Source organism: Mesoplodon bidens (assembly GCF_964165515.1).
Source record: "Mesoplodon bidens genome assembly, chromosome: 7".
Classification (NCBI taxonomy): domain Eukaryota; kingdom Metazoa; phylum Chordata; class Mammalia; order Artiodactyla; family Ziphiidae; genus Mesoplodon; species Mesoplodon bidens.
Window position 1 is genome coordinate 415,706 of NC_138164.1, and position 20,085 is coordinate 435,790.

General features: G+C 56.7%; 2 protein-coding genes across 2 annotated transcripts in view; one reads left to right on the top strand and one right to left on the bottom strand.

Moving 5' to 3' along the window:
- Positions 1 to 87: 87 nt before the first annotated feature.
- VPS26B (VPS26 retromer complex component B) lies at positions 88 to 18,695 on the bottom strand. Its single transcript, XM_081240173.1, has 6 exons — positions 18,281 to 18,695; positions 10,618 to 10,774; positions 6,214 to 6,378; positions 4,049 to 4,224; positions 2,483 to 2,625; positions 88 to 2,093 (listed from the first exon to the last, which is right to left on the bottom strand). Exons 1-6 carry the CDS (start codon positions 18,501 to 18,503, stop codon positions 1,947 to 1,949), a joined length of 1,011 nt encoding a protein of 336 aa, XP_081096299.1. The 5' UTR covers positions 18,504 to 18,695; the 3' UTR covers positions 88 to 1,946.
- Positions 18,696 to 19,336: 641 nt separating this feature from the next.
- Positions 19,337 to 20,085, top strand: part of NCAPD3 (non-SMC condensin II complex subunit D3) — a 60,407-nt gene continuing 59,658 nt past the window's right edge. Inside the window, exon 1 of the mRNA XM_081239645.1 lies at positions 19,337 to 19,444. Coding sequence (XP_081095771.1) covers positions 19,381 to 19,444 — 64 coding nt within the window. The 5' untranslated portion in view covers positions 19,337 to 19,380. The remainder of the gene's footprint in view (positions 19,445 to 20,085) is intronic.

Sequence of the window (20,085 nt, forward strand, 5' to 3'; positions counted from 1 at the left end):
CACTAGGAGGGCAGGTGTCGTGGGTCAGGGCGGGGCGTCTCCCCTTGTGTGCGGCAGGGCAGTAAGAAGACACCACAGAGTCTGGTGGACTGTGGGCAGGATTCCTCCGAGCCCAGGGGCTTGCTTTAATCAGGGAGACAGCTGAAACAGACTGCTTTGTTGAAAACAGCCATTGAAAAGACGCACATTGAGAAACTTGTAAACACCGCAGCTGCCCAACCCCAGGCCGCACTTCTTGGTTCAGTCCCTGTGCTCTGCCAGGGTCCCGGGGATGGGCCTCCCCTTCCCCGATGCACAAAGAGGCAGAGAATGGGGCAGGGGAAAGAACAGACGCTCCCGAGAGGACAGAAGCAAATTCTACCTCTAGTTCTCTCAGGAGACGGGCGTCAGGTGCCGGGAAGGTTGGGAAGTGAAGCTGTGGTCGGCTGGAAGGCAGAGGGATCGGCGGGTACCTAGTAGTTAAGGGGTCAGCTGTCGTGGGAGGCGCCAGAGCCCCAGCTCACGCTCCGGAGAAGGCGAGGGACACAGGAGCTGCCTCTCCCACGCTTAGGCCCCCGACCCTGATAATCCAGGGGCAGTTGCACAGGTGGTCCTGTCCCCACGGGGACTGTCCTTTCACACCTGAACCCGGGGTCCAGCCTGGGGGAACCAGCTTCCCTTGCTTGGTTCTTCTGCCCCCAGTCCACCTTGAGCGTCACCCCAAACGCCCTTCCCTCCCATCTCAGCTCTGATCCGTGAGCCCTGCCCAGTCCGGGGCCTACCGCTGCACCAATTTCCGAGGAAAAGACGGGTCCCCGTTTTCCACACTAACTGAAAGATGACACAAGAACCAAGCCCTCTGCTTCCCAAACGACAGAGAACTCAGACCACCAACTATTGTACCTGCTGGCCATGGGGGTCTGCTTGGTCTTTCTAGAAGGGAAGAGAGGCCAACAGGACACAGGAAGGACATCCACACCCTTAACAGGACAGGTGCGGTGCAGGGCAACAGCGGGAGACCCTCTCTAGCATGACGAGAGCGTCCACATACACAGAACACCAATGGTCCTAAGCTCTGGTCAGCCGGCTGGTGGGGAGGATGGCGGCTCAGGAGGCCCTCCCCTTTCCCCCAGCTCGCAGGGTGAGCACAAAGCTGCTACGTGCCTGAGACCAAGCCCCAGTTCCCAGGAGTGCGATGGGCAGCAGGGAGCCAAGAGGGTCCACTCCCGGGAGGTGGAGAGAACGGGCCCTTCCCAGACCTCTCCTCGGGGGAAAGATGTCCTCGTTCAGGGGCCGGGGCTGAGGACCTCCGGCCCTCAGGGCTGCCCGCACTACGCACAGCCGTCGAGGTCCACCCAGTTGCCATCCACAGGTGACACAGATGTCTTTGTGCCCAGGGACATCAGCCAAAGGCCCTACCACAAGCTCCCGTTCCATACAGGACATGACTGACCAGAGTCCCTGGGAGGTGCCCGGTCCCAGCGGTGAGAGAAGGGCCAGAGGAGGGTGGCTTGTGGAGGCTCCAAAGCACCACATCCGAGACTCCCAAGGAGGCAGCTTCCTGGTCTTGAACCCTCACCGCCAGTTAGAGCGGGGCGGGCACCACACCCTCTGCCACTCGCTAAGGGATGGGGGAGGGGAGTGTGAGACAGGACCGCCCGTGGGACGCCCCCCCGCCCCTAGCTCCTGTCCCGGGCGGCTCAGAGCCCGGCCGTGCTGTGCTCCTGCGGCCCAGGCATCTCCCCGGGACGCCCCCTCTCCCTACGCTCCCATGAGCCACAGCGTCCCAGAGACACTCCCTCCCAACCCCAACCCCTTAGGTTCTTCAGGAAAAAGAATTTACATCAAGAACATGATTTGTTTTCAGGTTGCGAGTAGCGGGTCAGCTGAGCATCTTGCTGCCCCGGCCGCTGGTGCCTGGGGGCCTGGAGCCGGGGTGGGAGCCCAGCAGCTTCCTGGCCCCAGGCCTACTGTCTGCTGCTGCCGTCGGACAGCTGGCCGGGGGTCCGCGCCTCCCCCAGGGGGGCCGTGCCCTCGAAGCGCTGCGAGGCGATGGCTGCCTGGTGGGACATGCTCTTCCGAACGATGTCGCCCTTCCGCCACAGCACCACCTCCTGCAGGATGGGCGGGTTGGGGGGGCAGGCGACACGTGAGAGGGAGGCCTGGGGAGGGTCCCAGAGGCTCTGCCTTCTCCCGGGAACCTTAGGCAAAAGCCTCCGCTCATATTTCACCGATGACAGCAGCCGTCCACACCTCTGGGCCCCGGGTGCCTGCTGACGGTGTGGCTGGGAGGGCAGAGCAGCCGCAGGGGCCGGGCCCGAGAAAGCAGACTCTGGGCGTCAACTGGGAACCCCCATCCTTGCTGTGGGGCTCGGGGTAAACTAAGTGGCACAGAGACTAACCAGCTCGCCCCCCATCCCCGTCCCGCCCTGCTTGACCTGGGCGGGAACGGTGCCCTCTGATTCTGTCTGGGCAGCCGGGGCTCTGGGGGCGGCAGGCTCACCTGCTGCTTGAAGTAGCGCCGCTCCTCCTCGTCAATCAGCACCAGGTTGAGGTAGTAACGCACAGAGAACTTCTTGTTGATGTCCCGCATGGTGGGCGTGAGCTCGTAGCCCGCCAGGAAGAGGCGGATGGGGATGGACTCTCCTGCAAGGGCCGGGCGGGAGTCAGGGCGGGGGCAGGGGGGCCCCACCTTACACCACAGTGGAGGGGCCGCCTGAGGGGGGTTGGACACCCAAGCCAACACTTCTGCCTTCGGGGAGGCGCCTGCCGCTGCCTGGTGAGTGTGAACAGCCCAAGAATGCTAGGTAAGCGTCTTCTGACTCATTTAGTGTGTATAGTTGTTGGGTTTAAGAGCCACTGTCAAACCCCAGCTAACCCACCATGTCACCCAGCAATTCTGATGCCACCTCCCTCCCTCCCAATTAGCATAGCCCCCACCCTGTACGCCTCCCCCCTAGATGAGTTGGCAGGGTGTGGTGGTCTGGAAAACAGAAAAGCTTCTCTCTGGACCCAGTTCTCTCCACTGACCCGAGGTATGACTCTGAGTAAGTCTGGTGCTTTCCGTGGACTTTCATTTTCTCATGGGGAAAATTATGATATCAGACTACATAATATTTTAGATCCCTTCCAGCTCTAACACTGTGCCTCTCCTAAGATAAGTGGAACAAAATCAGGGCAGAATTCTGCTTAGAAAGTCCAAACCTACAGTGCAGCCTAAAGCCAAACACGAACCCTGTTTCACTTCGCACTGCTCTGTGCTTCTCTCGGTGTCCTGTCAGTGCCACAGGGAGGGTGAGCTCAGCCCAGCATGGAACAAGCAGGCAGGATGGCTCAGCCCTGCCCCGAGGACCCCGCTGGTGACGCCCGAGGGCCTGAGAAAGCTATGACACCCCTCCTTCCATGTGGAGCAGACTGGGAAAAAAACTGAATGAAACCTCAGCAGCACCAAGCACTGCTACGTGAAAACGCTTCATCATCAGCTGCTGCAGAGCCAACGAAGAACATACATGACTGCCCCTCCCAATAATCACACAGCTTCCCACCCAGCTCTCAGCTCCACTCGTCCCAGAGGTCACGCCGGCGCTGTGTGCAGCACTAGAAGTGTCGGCCAGGGTGTCTGTACTTGGCGAATGAATTCAGAGCGTGACTCGTTTTACCTGAGCTGGAACTAAGTAACAGAAATGAGGATTCTACTTTAATCTCTTGCCCCCCAGCAGCAAAGAAATTCAGAATGTCAACAGGAAAGTGTAAACAGAGCATTCAAACTGTATCTGCTCAACTGGTGCTTTTCAAACGTCTTTTGTTTTTTTAACAGACATAACTCTTGAGATTTAAACTCCAGTACAAGCTCAGTCTATAAACGAGGTCCACATGGATGTCTGCTGGGTGAAGGTGAGCAGGGCCTGAGCTCCACACCCCCGGCCTCCTTCTCCTCCTTCTCGGGACCCACAGTGCACAGTTAGAGATTAAGAAATTACAGGCTACCAGGCCACCTAACTTTGACAGGATGATCCCTGAAGCCCCTCCAACACTGGGGCCGGGCCGAGGCCATGGGGCCGGAGCTCACCTCTCACGGGCGCGCCGTCCATGATCTCGTACTTGGCAATGGTGTCGTTCTCGTGGTATACGTTGGGGCCCGTGCCTGTCGTTTCCCGCTTGATGATGTCTATCTCCATGTGCTTGATCTTGATCCTCACCAGCAGGAAGTAGATCTTCCCCACGATGACATCTTTCAAGTGGTACCTGCGGAGAGGAAGGTGAGAGGTGCGGCCCCCACACGTGACAGGCCTCCTGGTTCCAGGAGAGGGTGCTGCCCCCCAAGCTGCCCCGCGGGGCGAGTCCCAATGACCTTCTACACTTGAACCTGCGTCACTTCCCCTCTGCTGTCCCGCCTGCACCTCAGAGCGCGGTTCCGTCACCCTCTGCTCAGCGCGTTAACGAGTGCATGAGTTTTAGAGACTCTGGTGTGAGGGGCTGACCCGCAAGTGCGGGGACCAGGTCCCGGCTCTTCCTCCCGCTTCCAGGAACTGGGCCTTCCCAGCCGGCAGCAGGGCTGCTCTGTACCAGGTGTGGCCGCAGAAAGCAAACCTTCAACCTGAAGCTCAGGACGGGGGACCTGAGGATTCGAGCTCCCGGATCACAGGGGAGGAGCCCTAGGGAGTGCAAAGAAGACAGATGACGTGGTGGGATCCGAGGAGGGGCAGACGTGGGTGTGGACCCAGGTTCCCAACCTGCAGGCCTGGGGTGTCCCCACCACTTCACGCCACCTTTCTGCCTCCAGCCTGCCTGGGGAGATGGCGGACGCACAAGGACTGAGGAGAGCAGAACTCTGCTGCTTGCAGCGCATTAGAAGGAGTGCTCAGAGCACAGATTCTCTGGGCATTCAAATGTCTAAAGATCGAACGTTCCTTTGTTCTAAATGAAATCTTACACACAAGAAACACAAAGGAGCCGCGCGTGGCGCCCGGGACCCGCTCCTCCTTCACGGCACCCTTCCACTGACCTGACCAAACCCCTCATTTTTCAGATGAGAAACCCCAAGTACAGAAGTCTTAGTACCTGCTAACCTGAGCCCAAGTCCTTAGTGGCAGAACGGGACGCTGTCCTAAGCTCCAGGCTCTTCCTGTCTGTTCAGATGGCCTGGCACTCACAGGGCACCCTGCTCTGCAAGGGCAGGACCCGGTCCAGCCCGTCCAGTCTGTGACACACCTGTCTCACGCTCACCTTGGTCTTGACTGCACTGCTGGCTGCGGCTGCTTGAGCGCCTTCGAGGTGGCACCCCCTTCACTAGGAGGCTGGGGCGCTGGTGGGCAGGCATTTTGGGGGGCTCTGTCCCAGGAAGGCCCGTGAGCCCCAAGACCATGAGGAGGAAGCGCAGGGGCCTGCTCCAGACTTGCCCTGCCTGTCCTGTAGGGGCCCATCGGGGCCACGCTCAGCACCAGGCCAGGCGGCGGCGGGAAACGGCCTTCCCTCCCCCTGTCCTGGGAAGCACGTGTGTTCCCAGCCCTTCATGGGAGAGCCGCCGCTCAGGCCTCCACCCTCCGAGCCTCTGGAGGCCAGCGGGTCTGAGGTGAGGCCTCCCCACGGGGAGAACCCCTCATTAGAGACTCGCGGGGGGAGGGTTAGTTCTCTGTGAATAGAAGACACGTTTACTTTTGCATATTTGATTTCGAACATTTTCAGGAATGTATCATATTAAAAAGAAAGCTGCTTGCAGTACATTTTTGAACTGTCAGTAAGTTTTGTGATTTACAAGCGCTTACGTATTTGGATGTTGTAATAGCAGGCACAGTTTAAAACATATATGGCCAGTTAAAATAAAATTACTTAAAGACCTTTATAAAAAGGCATCAGATATTCTTTGTTACAATTCATTTTAATTCAAGGAGGAAGCAGTCAACTTGGCTTTCCTCACTTTGGTTTCTAAAGACTCACTGTATACAGGATACAAATGATAATAGAATGGTATTCTGAGGTTAATCTCATCAGTAGAAGGAAACAGATGTACCTAGAATCCAAAACAAATACTTTAAAGTTAGTGTCGCGTGACTTTGAAAGACCTCCTAGGATGTTTAACTGAAGTTTGCCCTCTTAAGTTAGTACAGTTCAGCTGCAGTGAGATGCAGCTCTTTCCTAGCCCGCGACCTCGGCCGGCCTGCGCACACATCCACCGCGTTATCTCTGTGGCCGCCCCGGCAAGGTCACCACCAACCAGCCGGGCCCGACACTCACTTGGATTTGTTGTACTCAAACTCGATGTGCAGACAGTCCTCGATCCCAACCTCCATCTTGATGGAGGAGTTCAGCTCCGGGTACGTGCTCAGCGTGTGGACCACGATGTCCATCTCCTTGACAACATCGTTGAGGCGGCGGCTGATGGTGGCGCGAAGGAAATACCTGAGGGACGCAGACGTGCGGTGAAGGGCCTCTCCCAGCCTCCAGAGCCCACTCCGCAGAGGACCCCTGGTAGAGGTCACCCCCCTAGGGCTCTGGCCGCTCTGAGAATTCACCGCCGGGCACCCCCTTCCCAGGAAAATGCACTCAGACACAAAATCCTGCAATTACAATTCCAGGGAGATCAAAGGCCTTTCCCCAACCCTCCTCTGAGCCTGAGCTCCAAGGTAAGAGGTGACGCCTCTCTCTGCACCTCAACAGCAGCCTCACTGCCACCTGCCAGGCACTGTGTACAGCTTCCACTTCTTCAACTAACTCCCGGCTCTATGGGCACAGGGATAGTATACTCTTATGTCTGCATGCTGTTTATTTAACAATATTCGATCAAAGAGCATTTTTCAAGTCCCTCACAGTTAAACAACAGGAATAAGATAATGGAGAAATCAGGTCAGCGGTGCATCGCGCACGTTTATTGCCGGGCCTAGGACGGATAAGATGGAGTCTCACGGGGACTCATCGTCCCCTGGGGGAGACGGGCAAATCAACAGAAAAACTAGAACACATGGAAAGTGTCCATTCAGAGGCAGGAATCAAGTGCTGTGGGGAGAGAGGGGCACCTTCAGGAGGAGCAGGCCTTAGAACTAAAGCAGCCGAGGTGGGAGAGCCCCAGGCCTGAACAAGGATGGTCTCCACCTGAGCCTAGGGTCCTGGGACACGTTAGAAAGAGGGAGAGACACAGCGCTGAAGGGCAGTGAGCCACGCCTGACCGCCAGCCAGCCCTTCAGTGTGGCGCCCCCCACACCCCTCGTCCCCTTGACTTAACTCTGTGCGGCCCTCTAACAAAGCTGGGCTGGTAGGCCTTGGTGGGGACCCTGGTGGCCCTCCTCTGCGGCCCCACCACCCCCCGGCCGCCCTCTCCTTCCTGCTCCCTCCACGCAGCCCCAGACGTGGCTCCAGCCTGCCCTACGGCTCAGGCCCTCAAGCCCCCACGCCCTTTGGAGTGGGGCCTGGCAGCAGTGTAGAAGGGAAGGCTCCATGAAGCTTCCAGCTGCTCGAGCACCTCTCCTGCGCCAGCAGTCTGGAGGCGCAGGGGACTCACCCCGGGGCGCATCTGCCACATGATTGCTCTGGAGAGGGACACGGGGATCTATATTTTTTAAAGCCCCTCCCCACCCCCCAGTGATTCTAACACAGGACCCGTGGTAGAGAACTACGGTCTGGCATCTTGATGCTTCAACTTCCCAACTTTCTCAACACATCCAATTTCTCTCCAGCTAAAGCTTCTTCCTGAGTTTATAAAAGGTCCCAAAGCCATCAATCCCCAGGACACGCCCCAGGGCCCACACTCTACCTTTCCTCAGAGACGGCTGTCCGGGGGTCCTGTTCTAACCCTGCAGCTTCGTCCCCAGCCCCTATGCCTCGCCCCAGCTTCCGTCTCTACCACCCAACAGGAGCTGCCCTCCCAAAGGGAGCACAGGGCTCCCAGCTGCCAAGTCCAGGGGCTTTTTTTTTTGGCATCAGCTCTGCATTACAGCGTAAAATACTCCCTCCTCCTTCAAGCATCACCCCGCTCCTCCTCCATCCCCAAGAGGCCCAGTAGGGTCCCCAAGAGTCCCAGTAGGTCCCGGGCTCTCCTCTCCCAGAGCTCCCCTCCTGGAAAAAACCTATCAGTCACCACCTCTGAGCAGGTGATTTCCGACAGTGCATTCCTCCGTCCTGAGCGACAGGCTTGCATTTCCAATCGTCTGTTCTGCCAGTGCTTCAAACTCCTCCCTGGAACTGGATGAATCGCCTCACCTACAGGTCATCTCCTCCTCCTGATGGCCCTATGTCTGCATCTCCACTCAATGGTCAACTCTGCTGGCGTCTATTAAATTCCTTGTTTTCTGCCGGTTCCCATGGTGTCCACTAAAGGAAAACTCAGGACCTCACACAAGCCTTCCCACAGCCTTGACCCAACACTCCACCCACCCATCAAATACGACCTAGTGACTTCAATCTTCTGACAGAACCACCGCCCTGCCTAAAAACAAAGGAAAAGGAGTCCAAAGTAATCTTTTCATGTTTCCCCTCTGCCTGTAATAAGACACAAGCCCTTAATCTGGAACTTACATCTTCCACTAACTAACGTTCCCGGTTTTACCTCCTTTCTCAGCATGAATCCAAAAGTCTTTGTCTACTTTAGATAGTAACGCGTTTCTTTCATTGTGATATAAACTACAAAATACAGGGTGCAGAGCATGCGCCCCAAAACATGCCACTCTGGCAAGAGGATTCTATTGAGCTGAAAACAACAGGGAACAGGGCACACAAGACCGACTCCGGGGACCCTCTCCACCAGGAAAGGCTGTGCATCCGGGGAGCCGCTGGGGTGCCGCCCACAGAGCGTTCCTCACCAAAGCGAGCCTCTCGCCGTGCTTCCCACAACTCGAGCCGCAGGGCCCCTTCTCTGCCTCCTCACTGCTCTGTTAAGAGGCTGCGTAAGCCCAAGTTCAGCTGCCCCTCAGTCACCGGCCAGAGCTCAGGTGAGAGCACAATGCACACGGGAATACACCTGCTTGCTTGCCTCTGGCCAGTCCGTCTTCCATCCGTCCGATTTGCAGAGCCCCCGCCAACGAACCTGACACGGTGGGGGGGATCCTCCCCTCCAATATATATAACACAATGTACCGCTTTAACCATTTTTACGTGCACGGTTCAGTGGCATTAAGTACACTCACGGTGTTGGGCGGCGGTCACCACTGTCCATCTCCACGTCTTCACCTCCCCCAACTGAAACTGTGCCCCATCAACCGCTAACTCCCCAGCCCCTGGCAACCACCGTTCTACTTTCTACCTCTGATTCTGACTGTCTAACTGCTTTAAAAAGTGGCATCAGTATTTGTCTCTTTGTATCTGGCTTATGTCAATGTTCTCAAGGCTCATCCATGCCGTAGCAGGTGTCGGGATCTCCCCCCTTTTCAGGGCTGAATACTGTTCCACTGTGTGGATGCACGTGTTCTTCATCCACTCATCTACTCATAGACGCTTGGGTCGTATCCACTTTTCGGCTATTGTGAATAATGCTGCTACAAATGTGAGCGTACATAAATCTGTTTGAGTCCTTGCTTTCACTTCTTTGGGATTTATACACAGAAGTGGAATTGATGAATCATATGGTAATTCTATTTTGAAGAAGTGCCATACTGTTTTCAACACCTTTCTTTCTGACATAAGAACATTTATGAGAAGTCCACTGCAAAACATCAAATTAAATAGCAATAAGCCCCAAGCCCAGCTTAAGTGACGACTAGATACTCCTCGCCGTTGCTGCCTTCCGAGTGCAGTCACGCAACGCTGCTGAAGTGGGGCAGCGCCAGCGCTTAGACCTCTCTGCACAGGCTGGAGAGGAGAGCCTGCAGCCCCTCTTCTGACAGGAGAGGGGAGAGCTTGCAGTAGCCCACACCATGCCACATGCAGGCCTCCGGTGACACCCAAGACCTGGAGCCAGGCATCCAGAGTGACATCACATACCCCGGAGGCCCTGGAATCAGTCCCCACCTGCAGAGTTTCCAAGACTGGAACAAGGAAAACAATCCCACGTACTTAAAAGGTGTGTATTAATGTTTTAAAACTTGTCCTACTGTGTTACGTTTTACTCCCTCATCGTCTCACAATATGGAGAGGACGGGTCTAGGATTAGAATCCGAATCTATGACCTGCTTCTCAAGTGACAGAGCTCAGGACCCTGCCACCATCTCATGCAGAGCTGGATGAGGATCAGTGGCCCTGAGGCCCAGCCAGGGGTGTGTGAAAGCCGAGTGTCCAACTTTCGGGAACTTTCAGAATCAGCTGTTAATCACAACATTTAAAATTAAATTATAGACACCTGCAATCAAATGAATTATATTAAGAACAAAGGTAATATCCTAGCTATTCTGGTGTGTCACGGTCCTCTCTGCTCCTGGGCCAGGGAGGGGGGGTGACATCTGGTGTCTGTGCAGCAGCGTGCTGTCGAGGGGCAGGTGCATACCTCTCAACTCTGCACTCAGGGGTGCTGGGTCAGTGCCTCGAAAGTGGCCACGGTGGGGATACTGACACTCTAGAAACGGACAGACAAGCCAGGAACACTCCTCCTGGAGGGAGGGCCACTGCACACACACACAGCCCCCGCAGCACACCTTCCCTACAGCCACAAAGAGCCTCAGAAACGGGACGGCGTCAGGGCCCGTCCACACGGGGCACCCTGGGGGCGCCACTTACCGCAGCTTCACATTCTGCCCAGTGTAGGACTCATAGGGCTTCTCCACGTGGGTGAACTCAAAGTCGAAGGCCTGCGACTGGGTGACCTCTCCGGGCCGGGCCAGGTCCTTCACCAGGGACACGAACTCGTGGTGGTTCCCGCGGTCGTAGTAGAGTTCTGCAGGGAGAGCATCGGCCGGCTCTACCAGACCCTGAGCCACGCGCCCGGTGAGGGGGCTCCCAGCTGCAGGAGCCTCCGCCAACACACAGAGCCTCCAGTCTGCCTTATGGCTCCCTCGCTTCCTGCCCTGCCCCTGTGCTGCAGCCCAGAACCCGGGGCGCCCTCTCCCGCCCCTTCCAAACACCCTGCGTAGAGACCCCGTCCCTGGAGCACAGCCAGAACCCGACACACCCCTGCTCCAGGGCACCGGGCAGCACCCGTGAGGGACACACCAGGGGGACTGCGATCGAAAGGCCACATCTCCTTAAACACATTTAAAACTACTTCTAACTTTGGAAAGCATATTCATAGTTATTCAGTCACATCATCCTCATAACCACCTTGTGAGATAGGTAGGACGGCCCTATCACCCATTTAACTGACAAGGAAACTGAGGCACAGTGGGGTCGGTGACTGGCGTAGGGTCCCAGGTCTCCCGCTGGACTGCATCTACTTCTAGGATCTGGAAAAATGGGGGTAGCAACATAACGCACTCCAGGTGTTGTGAGCACAGGACGAGGTGATGCAGGTAAAGGACTCGGAGTGGTATTTAAGCCAGGGCAAATGCTCCGGAAGTATTAGCTGCCTCTACCCTTCAGAGAGGAGCCTATGTGGCCGACGGGACAGAGGGGCTGTAATGACGCCCCACATCTAAGCTCAGGGTCCCCAGACTTCTGTGAACATCAGAATCACCGGGAGCTGTGTTAACACACAGATGGCTGGGCCCCACCCCTAGTGTTTTTGATTCCGGGGGTCTGGGGTGGGGCCTGAGAATGGACACTGTTAACAGACTCCCAGAGATGCTTCCTGCTGGTCCAGGGACCACAGTCTGAGGAGCACTGCTCTTCTCCCATCCTCCCCTGGAAACAGTTCTGCTGTTTATTATGAGTCATGCCACCTATTTGTCCTAGATGATATATGCCTGTTTGTACTCTGCTGTGTGTTAACTTTTGCTCCAGGCATGGTCGTTAGAGATAAGACCTATGTCCCCAGCTTCCTGGCACCCCTAGTCCCCGGCTGTGCAGCAGGGACACTTAATACCGACTGTGACCCTGCGTGGCCACGTTACAGTCAAGGGACCACCCGTGGGCGCCCTGCAGCAGGACAGGCAGCAGGCAGTGTACTCTCGTCACTTCTGCCGTTGGCTGCCTGGGGAGAGACAGGGCCACAGGGAGGCGTGCCTGGGACAACCGCCCGCCAGGCCTGGCTTGCCTCTCTGGAGCACAGTGCACCAGCTCTCTCAGAGCATCCGGGGCTAGGGCAGACCCCAGACAGCAAAGGTCTGAGCACCCCAGGATCAAAGCCTTCTTGGGCTCAAGAAACCAGAGTCTTGCCTCCCAGAGCCGACACAGTGTCCAGGCCTGCCGTGGGGACGCTCGGGAGGGGAATGCGGTTCCAGGGGTGCCGTCGGCCTTGCTGCCCTGGCCGCTGGCCCTGACAGCGCCACCCCCGGAGCCTCTTCTCCCCGGGCAGCGAGGCATCGGAAAGCACAGTGGGCTCTGTCCTAAGGTGTGTCCAGCTCGAGAAGGGAACAGTAGTGTGATCAGGCACCAGCCAGTGCCGCTGCTTCTGTATGCACACCCAGTGCACCCTGTGAGCACAGTTTGTGCTGATTTCCTACATAGTTACGCTTGGATCCACCTTACGTTACAAACAATCCACCTTCTCTTCCAAACACCAAGTGGAATCAGCAGCAGGCAGCGCTCTGGGTAGGGAGTGATGACCCACAAAGCCGCCAAAGGGGGAGGGCAGTTCAAACCTTCCGGGCAGTGGGTGCTGGGGAAAGGTGAACAGCCATCCCTCGTTTTGAAATCCAACAACTGTGCCCCCAACCAAGGTAAGGAAGTGCAGTGACCAGGTAGGAACAGAGCCAGTGGCCAGCCTGTGACAAGGGCCCGTCCACTCACTCTTGCTGGTCCTTTGCTACTGGAGTCTCTGTTGATGGGCACTGACTCCTTAACTGGGGAAAGTGGTGCCTCCGTTCCCAAGCACTGGATTCTGCCATAGTTTCAGGGGACAGAAGCAGGCGGAACGAAGCCCCAATGTCTGTGAACTTTAAGTGGGAAATCCCGGGGTCAAGAGAAAGATGGGAAGAGAAGGATGGAAAAACACACAAATGTGCTCACACAGCCTCAGAGGCAACATGAGAAACAAACCAGAGAAGGATCCACAGTGTTCACAGAGCACTGAGACCGCTGGCACCAGGGGTCCCAGCAGAGACGCCTGGCTGGGCTGGGACCCCCGGGGGGACAGGGCCTTCCTGCTGGCGGCACGTCCTCCCAGGGCTTCCCCGCCTCCCCCCAAACATCATGAAAGAGTGGCCAGTGCGTAGTCTGAGTGGGGCTTGACTGGGCTTTTTAATGTACACTTTATAAGCCATTTGCAAGGCTTCTGGAAACATTGTGGGGCAAAGGGGCAGAAATAGCAGCTGTACTTCACTATGTGCCAGAAAGTTTGGTTTCCTCTTGCATAAATTAAAACAGAAAACCCAAGACTGTTCTAGCAGGAGGTCTGCCCTAAAGAGACTGTCAACTGCCTCTTTCTTCCCAAGTTACCCCGAGTTCTCCCCAACCTCCAAAGCCCACAGGGACCAGCCATTTCAAGCCAGAAGGAGGAACTGACCGGTTCTTTCTTAAGGTAACTTCCCCGTCCCAGTCCAACAGGAGGAAATGACTTCTGTAGTCAGGATGTTTTCACCATGAAACTCGCCACCAATGGCTGAGGAGTGAATTCGCCACTCTGGAAGGAAATTGAGCCAGTCCTGCCCCATGGGGTCATCCCGTGAAAGGCGCCCTGAGACTCGCTGCTGGGCTAGGCTTCATGCTGGTCTTTGAAAAAACCTAAGCCAACCAGGGCAAAAAGACCTCTTTCAAACAGCCTGCTCTTCATCCTGATTTTCCCAGCTGCTGTCTGCTGACTGGCAACCTGGTCAAGATTCACGCTCGCCACGTCCACTTGGACCTCCTGGGCCTGGTAAACCTGCAGGAGCAGTAATGTTTCTGGGCCGCCCGTGCCCAGCCAGCCGCCGTTCTGCTCCAAGCCCTGCAGCAGACTATTAGTAGGTGAGAATCAGTGTGCCTCTCACTTGGCACTCATGGCTTAATGAATTAAAATACAGAAGGCCTCCAGAGTCTTTAACCAGCACAGGCTCGACTGGGGCTGATGAGTTTAGATTCACCCAGTGGCATTATTTTAAAAAACTGAAAAAAAAAAATCCAGAAGTTCTCTCTCTGGCTTTGGAGTGCAGGGGTACATTCAGGTCCTCCCTCCTCTGCAAGTGTGACTGTCTAATTACCTTTAGTTTATTTAACCCCATCAGTCTCCAAGGTGGCCCGACACCCTCCACAAGTGTTCTCCCAACGATTCCACCTAAAAAATGGTCTCTCCAACTTCTAATTACAGAACTTCCCTCAATACTCCTTACGTGCCACACTGTGTTCTTCTAAAAACATGGGCCATCGAGTGACATGGGGGTGCCCTCACCACACATTTGCTGGTGTTGTTGGAACACAGACCAAGCCACTGGGAAGTGCACAGTAGACGCAGGAAGAATCCCAACATGGCTCAAAAACTTGAGGAGGAGGACAGACAAATGCACACAACAGGTGGATGAATCAGGGGCAACAGCTGAGCTGTCGGTGCAGCACTGAACGGGGGCCCGACAACTCTTAACTCCTTATGTTAAGGGAGGAATCACAAGGCCTCTAGAATAACGGTGGAAGAAGGGCTTCGGTCGGCCAGGGGAGGCCAGGGAAGGCTTTCTGACGGGTGTCATGCCTGCTGGGCTTTAAGAATGAGTGAGAGCTTGGGTGGAAGGCCATTCTTTGCAGAAGGATGTTCATATACAAAGGGAAGAGGCCAAGACCCCTCTAGAAGGAACATGATACTTTGAGGAAAGCACACGTGGCAGGAGCGAAGGGTCGCAGAGACTCGGCCGGAGAAAGGCAGAGGCAGCTCGGGAAAGAGCTGGGTGACTTCTCCCCTTCAACCAGCAGGGAGCCAACAAGAAGAATTTTAAGCAGGTGACTGACCATGTCAGCACTGACGTTTAGAAAGTTCACTCTTACAAAAGACGAACTGCAAGAAAAGGCAAACAAAGGCAGGAAGGCCAGTCAGGCTGCTACACGCAGAAGCATCAAAGTTAGCAGCACCAAGAGCGGAGAGGAAGCACAGACTTGAGATACCCTAGAGAGCCGCTGGAGAGGACCCAAACCAAGACGCCAGTTGGACGCGTAGGAGGGGGAGGGAGGGGCCTCAAGGACTCCCGGATTTGAGGCTGAATGGACCCAGGTGACAGGTCAGAGTGGAGAAAACAGGAGAAGCAGCAGGGCTGGGGCTGGAGCAGGAAGAGAAAAAGGTTTCTGGTTTGGATGTGTCTTTGAGGGACCTGAGGGGTATCCAGCGGGAGACTCTAGCAGACAGAAACCCAAGCGTGGAACTCAGAGGAGAGTTCAGGTGAGGACAAAGGATTAGGAGTCATCGGAGCCTAAGAGGACACTGCAATGATGGATGCGGATGAGGTTGCCAGAGTAGCTGACAGTATGAGAAGGGCCAGCAGACAGAAGGGCCCCCCTTCCGGCCCACCTCTCAAACCAAGACCGAGACAGGAGCTTTTCTGAGCAGGGGCTGGGCTGCTGTGAGGAATGGGGTCTGAAGAGGACCGAGGCAACGATCACCAGACAGCTGTCTCTGCCTGGACTCTGGGGAGACCCTTCCACAGGTTTTCCCTCAGGCGAGCGCGCCTGCTGGGAGAACACACCGGGCAGGAAGTGCAGGGAGGCTGGTCTGGAGTGAACAGTCCCGTGGGCTGTTGGCAGAGGAATCAGGGCTGACGTTTTAAAGGTCCAGCCCCTGGAAACTTCTGGATGGATCCAGCTTAACAGGGATTATGAGTATTTGCGATGAGTGCCAAACCCTGCACTTCACGTACGTTCATGACCTCTAGTCCTCAGGAGATCCTTGCGAAGTCTGTACCTTATAAACGGAGCCTTATCTAACCTAAGAAACCCTCTGCTTGACCCTCAATCACGCACCAGGCTGTCCATCTACAGAAGGCACAGGCAGGACACATACACTTTCATCAGCAGGAAAAAGAAATTAATCATAAGGATAGGAAGGTTAATTACATAAACCACTTCATTTTCAAGCTATGGAGCTCTTCCCAGGAAGCAGGGAAGGAAGGAAAGAAAGAAGGAAAAAAGAAGCAAATCCAAGAGACTATGGTTTGTAAGAAGAAAAGTTCTGAGTTAAACCAACGAGCAAGATGTCCAGAGCACAATGACATTGCTGTTCTTACCCCCGTCCAGCAGTAGGACCATCCTGTGTGTCATCTGTACAGCCAGACCTTAGAGCCCGACTGAAGTTCCACCCACTTCATGCAGCATCAAGAAAGCAACGAAGGGGAAAACCACACGACCACAACCACGGGGAACTTACTCACCAGCCTCGCTCCAGTGCACTGAGGTCAGTTCATAGAGCCTCTCAGGTACAGGAGACAAATACACCACACTCTGCACAAAGCCTGGTCCCTACACATCTCAACAAGATGATTCTGTTATTATCCTTGCCTTACAGATGAGAAAGCTGAGGCCCAGAGAGGGATACAGCTTCCCCAAAGCCAAGGGTGGACTCAGCCCAGAGTGCTCAGGGGCCCAGGAAGAGTTATCAACGGAAGCAACAAAAGGTTCTGAGAAATCTGAGCAGGGCTGCTGTCCTGGGATGCCAGGACACAGACAAGAAGCCAGGCACTGCAGGGACGGCGCCTTGTCAACTCCCTTTCATTCAGACTGCAGGGAGGCCTTGCCAGTGTCCCCCTGAACAGCTCATTTCACAACTGCTTGGGCACAGGGGGGCAGGGGACGCTCTGGTTACCTTTCATGTATTGGCGAGGTGTCACCCCCTGGAATGATGGTACAGACACTGGCTAGACATGTTTGTCTGCACTCGCATTGCAGAGCCAAAGAACCCAGCAATAACCTTAAAGCTATACGGTAAAAATACTAATTCTAAGTAGGCAAGGACTTCTCCACTTCTTACATCTTACACCTAGCACAGAATGCTGTGGGTTCATCCTGTCTACCCAGTGGCTCTTTGCTAGGAGTGAGTGTACCTTACACGGATATAAGACATTTCTGTGGTTCTGGTATCTGGCGGGTAGAGGCCGAGGAGGCTGTTAAACACTCACCCACAACAAAGAATGATCAGGCCCACAATGTCGATGGCACTGCTGTTGAGAAACCCTATCCAAACCGGAAGCGAGAGAGCAGAGGGTCTGAAACTCACTCTTCAGCTCCCTTTCAGGCCACTCGTATTCTGGGTTTAAAGTAATAACAAACAGGTTCCGATAGGATCAGCCAGCCTTCAACCTGATTTCCTTTTCTCAAACACCAGAAGCCAATACTCTAGGCTGAGCACTGGGCTGCAGAGGCAGGCCACACGGCCTTTTCCCAGGGCTCCAGTACTTCCTGCCTCTGTAAAAGGGGAGCAAGATTCTGTGCGGGGCTCTCAGGGAATGACAGTGAGCATTCAATGAGCTTTCGCAGGAAATCCACCCCCCCACACACACACAGGGCCAGATGTGCAGTGCCTGGTATGGGGTATGAATTCTCTGCCAGAGGTCTTTTCAGGCCACATGGGTATTTACTGTGAATCTACTCCTGAACGAATGACAATGACAATTTATTTCAGAAGCACCTGAGAGTTTTAATAAACAGAGAGTCCAAAGAGAAATGGAAACAACCCCGTGCTGACTGGCAGCTCTCAGATCTTCGGTACTGCTACTGCCTTTTATCGTCTAGCTGTAATTGCTAACACTCATGTTGGAAGAGTGTTAGAGCCTTGAGAAATTGTGACCACCTAATTTGGGTCTTAGGAGCATCACTTCTTTAAGATTAGTCTGCTGAAGGCTAGGGTCTAATCAAGAAGTCTTACGGACGCCGGCTGGGTGGACAGAGGGCTGACGCTGGAGCCCGCGGGGCTGCTTTCTCAAACAGCTCCCGGTGAAGGTGGGATGTGAGAGGCGGGCGGGACACAGGTACTAGAAAGGGGTGGACTGGCCGCGGGACTCGGTGGCCACGACCTGCGGGCGGGCCCAGCAGCACCGAAGGCCGGGCAGGAACAAGGAGCCCCGACCGCGGGTGGGCAACAAGGCTGCGCGGCCTGGGGCGGCGGAAAGGGGATACGGAGTCGAAGTAATGGGGGCGGGGGTTAGGAAGCAAGGGTTAGGGAGCAGGGTCAAAGGTCGGGGGTCATGTCAGGGACCAGGGGTTAGTGAGCGGGAGTGGGGGGGTGGTCAGAGGCGAGGTCAGGGGTCAAGGGTCAGGGGTCGGGGGCTGGGGGCACGGTCGGGGTCAGGGGCAGGGATGAGGGTCGGGGTCAGGGTTGGGGGTGGAGGACAGGGTCGGGGACCGGGGCACGGGGGCGGGGGCAAGGGGCGGGACCGGGTGGAGTGGATCCCGCACTCACCAATCTGCCCGATGAACTCGACCTTGATGCCCTGGTGCTCCAGCCGCTTGTTGGGGTTCTTGAGCGCCAGGCTCACCTTCCCGGATACTGTCTCCCCGTCGTAGAAGAGGAAGTACTTGTCTTTCTTCCCATCCTCCGTCTTGTGCTCGGCCCGCTTCCTGCTGTCCGCATCGTTCAGCAGGATGTCCACATCCACGCTCTGCCCGAAGCCGAAGAAGCTCATGTCCCCGCCGGGCCGGCCGGGCCTGGGAAGGCCGGAGGGCTGGACGCGGCGCCGACGCCCGCGCTCGCCGGGCCGGCGCGGTTCCGGGGGCAGCGCAGAGCAGGCGCGAGGCACCCGCCCGCCGGTGCTTGCGGCGCCGACCAGCCAGCCAGCCGCCCGGCCCGGGAGCAGCGCCCGCCGCTTCCGCCGCTCAGCCGGACGCGCCGGACTCGCCGCGCGCATGCGCACGCCCCCGCCTCTCCTGCTCGGCCGCCGAGCCTCCGGCGGAGTGCGCGCTGCGCATGCGCACCGGGAGAGGGCCGCCTGGCTTTCCCGCAGTTGACATGGCGACCAGGACTTCCTTCCGGAGCTCCGGCCAGATGTCCCGTAAAATTCAGAACTAAAGATGTCCTTTCTGAATGCCTTGTTTTGCTTTTCCTTTATTTAGTTCGGTAAACGGTAGGCCGCCACCCACACTTGAATGTGTACACCTTCGATGCTGTCTGATGGGTAAACGCGACCCTTTGACACGCACGCGAAATGCCGCTTGACAGGGGGCAGAGGTGACAATTACAACAAAAATGTATCCTGCCTCAGATTCTCTTCAGAGTGTCCCCATTTAGGGAGACGGGGTGGGAAGGACAACATTAGATTTAGCTTTCTTCTTGACCCCCAGTTCCGAGGAAAAGCTGAAAACCACCCCCCACCTCGGCTGCGTGGGTGGGTTTGGGCCCGCCTCACCCTTTGCGCATGCGGCGGAAGGCCCTGCTGATTGGCCAGGGGACTGGCCGGCGGGGCGCGGTAATTGGTTGGTGCGAACCCCGTGTGCCTCAAAGCCCGCTGGGCCTTCTCGGCGCGCGCGCCGGAGCAGCTTTGAAAGTTGAGGAGAGCGGCGGCCATGGCGGCTTGGCGGGACCTGATGAGCGCTCTGCAGCCCTGGTGTCCGCTGGACCTCAGTCCAGGTGAGGACGCGGCCGGGTCCTAGGGGCTGCGGGGGGTGCTGGGGAGGGGTCGCGCCGGGCAGTGGCGTTGGCGCTCCTCCGCGGGCTCCTTCCGCTCTGTGCTCCTGCTTCTCGGCCTTGCCTCCGGGTCTGCGCGGACAGTCCCGCAGGTGCCGAGGCTTCGGCAGTGCGTCTGTTTGTTGGGCCGGGCCGACCTCCTGAACTTGAGGCCCAGGGGTGCGGCTGGCGTCCCCGGGCGCCCATCCTCTCTGAAGGGCAGGAGGTGCCCCCCTCCCCCATCTCCAGCCTCTGGTGGCAGCGGCCCCTCGTCCCAGCCTCGCCCGCCGCTTCCCGAGGCTGCGGTCCAACCCGCGCCCTCGCTGTGGCCCGCCTCGGCGCTTGGGGCACCTCCTGCCCCTTCTGGTGCCAGCACTTCCATCCCGACCCGGCCCCACACCCCTTCCGGGACCACCTTGAAAAGGCCAGCGTGACCCGCCGGGTCTCTGACCCTTCAGTGGTTCCCCCGGCTTCCTGAGTTACCACAGCCTCTGTTTGCGGCAAGAACCTTCACCTGTCCCCGCGGGTGCTCTATTTCCCAAAGCTGAGCTCTGGAGTCGGACCTGGGGCCGGTGGCTTGGTCCGCCGCTGAGCACCCGAGCCTC

What these genes read in the sequence shown, in the direction of transcription:
- VPS26B (XM_081240173.1), bottom strand. Translation starts at nt 18,503, where the DNA reads ATGAGCTTCTTCGGCTTCGGGCAGAGCGTGGATGTGGACATCCTGCTG. An exon ending in CGAGTTCATCGGGCAGATTG is followed by an intron (nt 10,775 to 18,280) that starts GTGAGTGCGGGA and finishes CTCTCCCTGCAG; the next exon opens with AACTCTACTACGACCGCGGG. An exon ending in TTTGAGTACAACAAATCCAA is followed by an intron (nt 4,225 to 6,213) that starts GTGAGTGTCGGG and finishes TCCTCTCCGCAG; the next exon opens with GTACCACTTGAAAGATGTCA.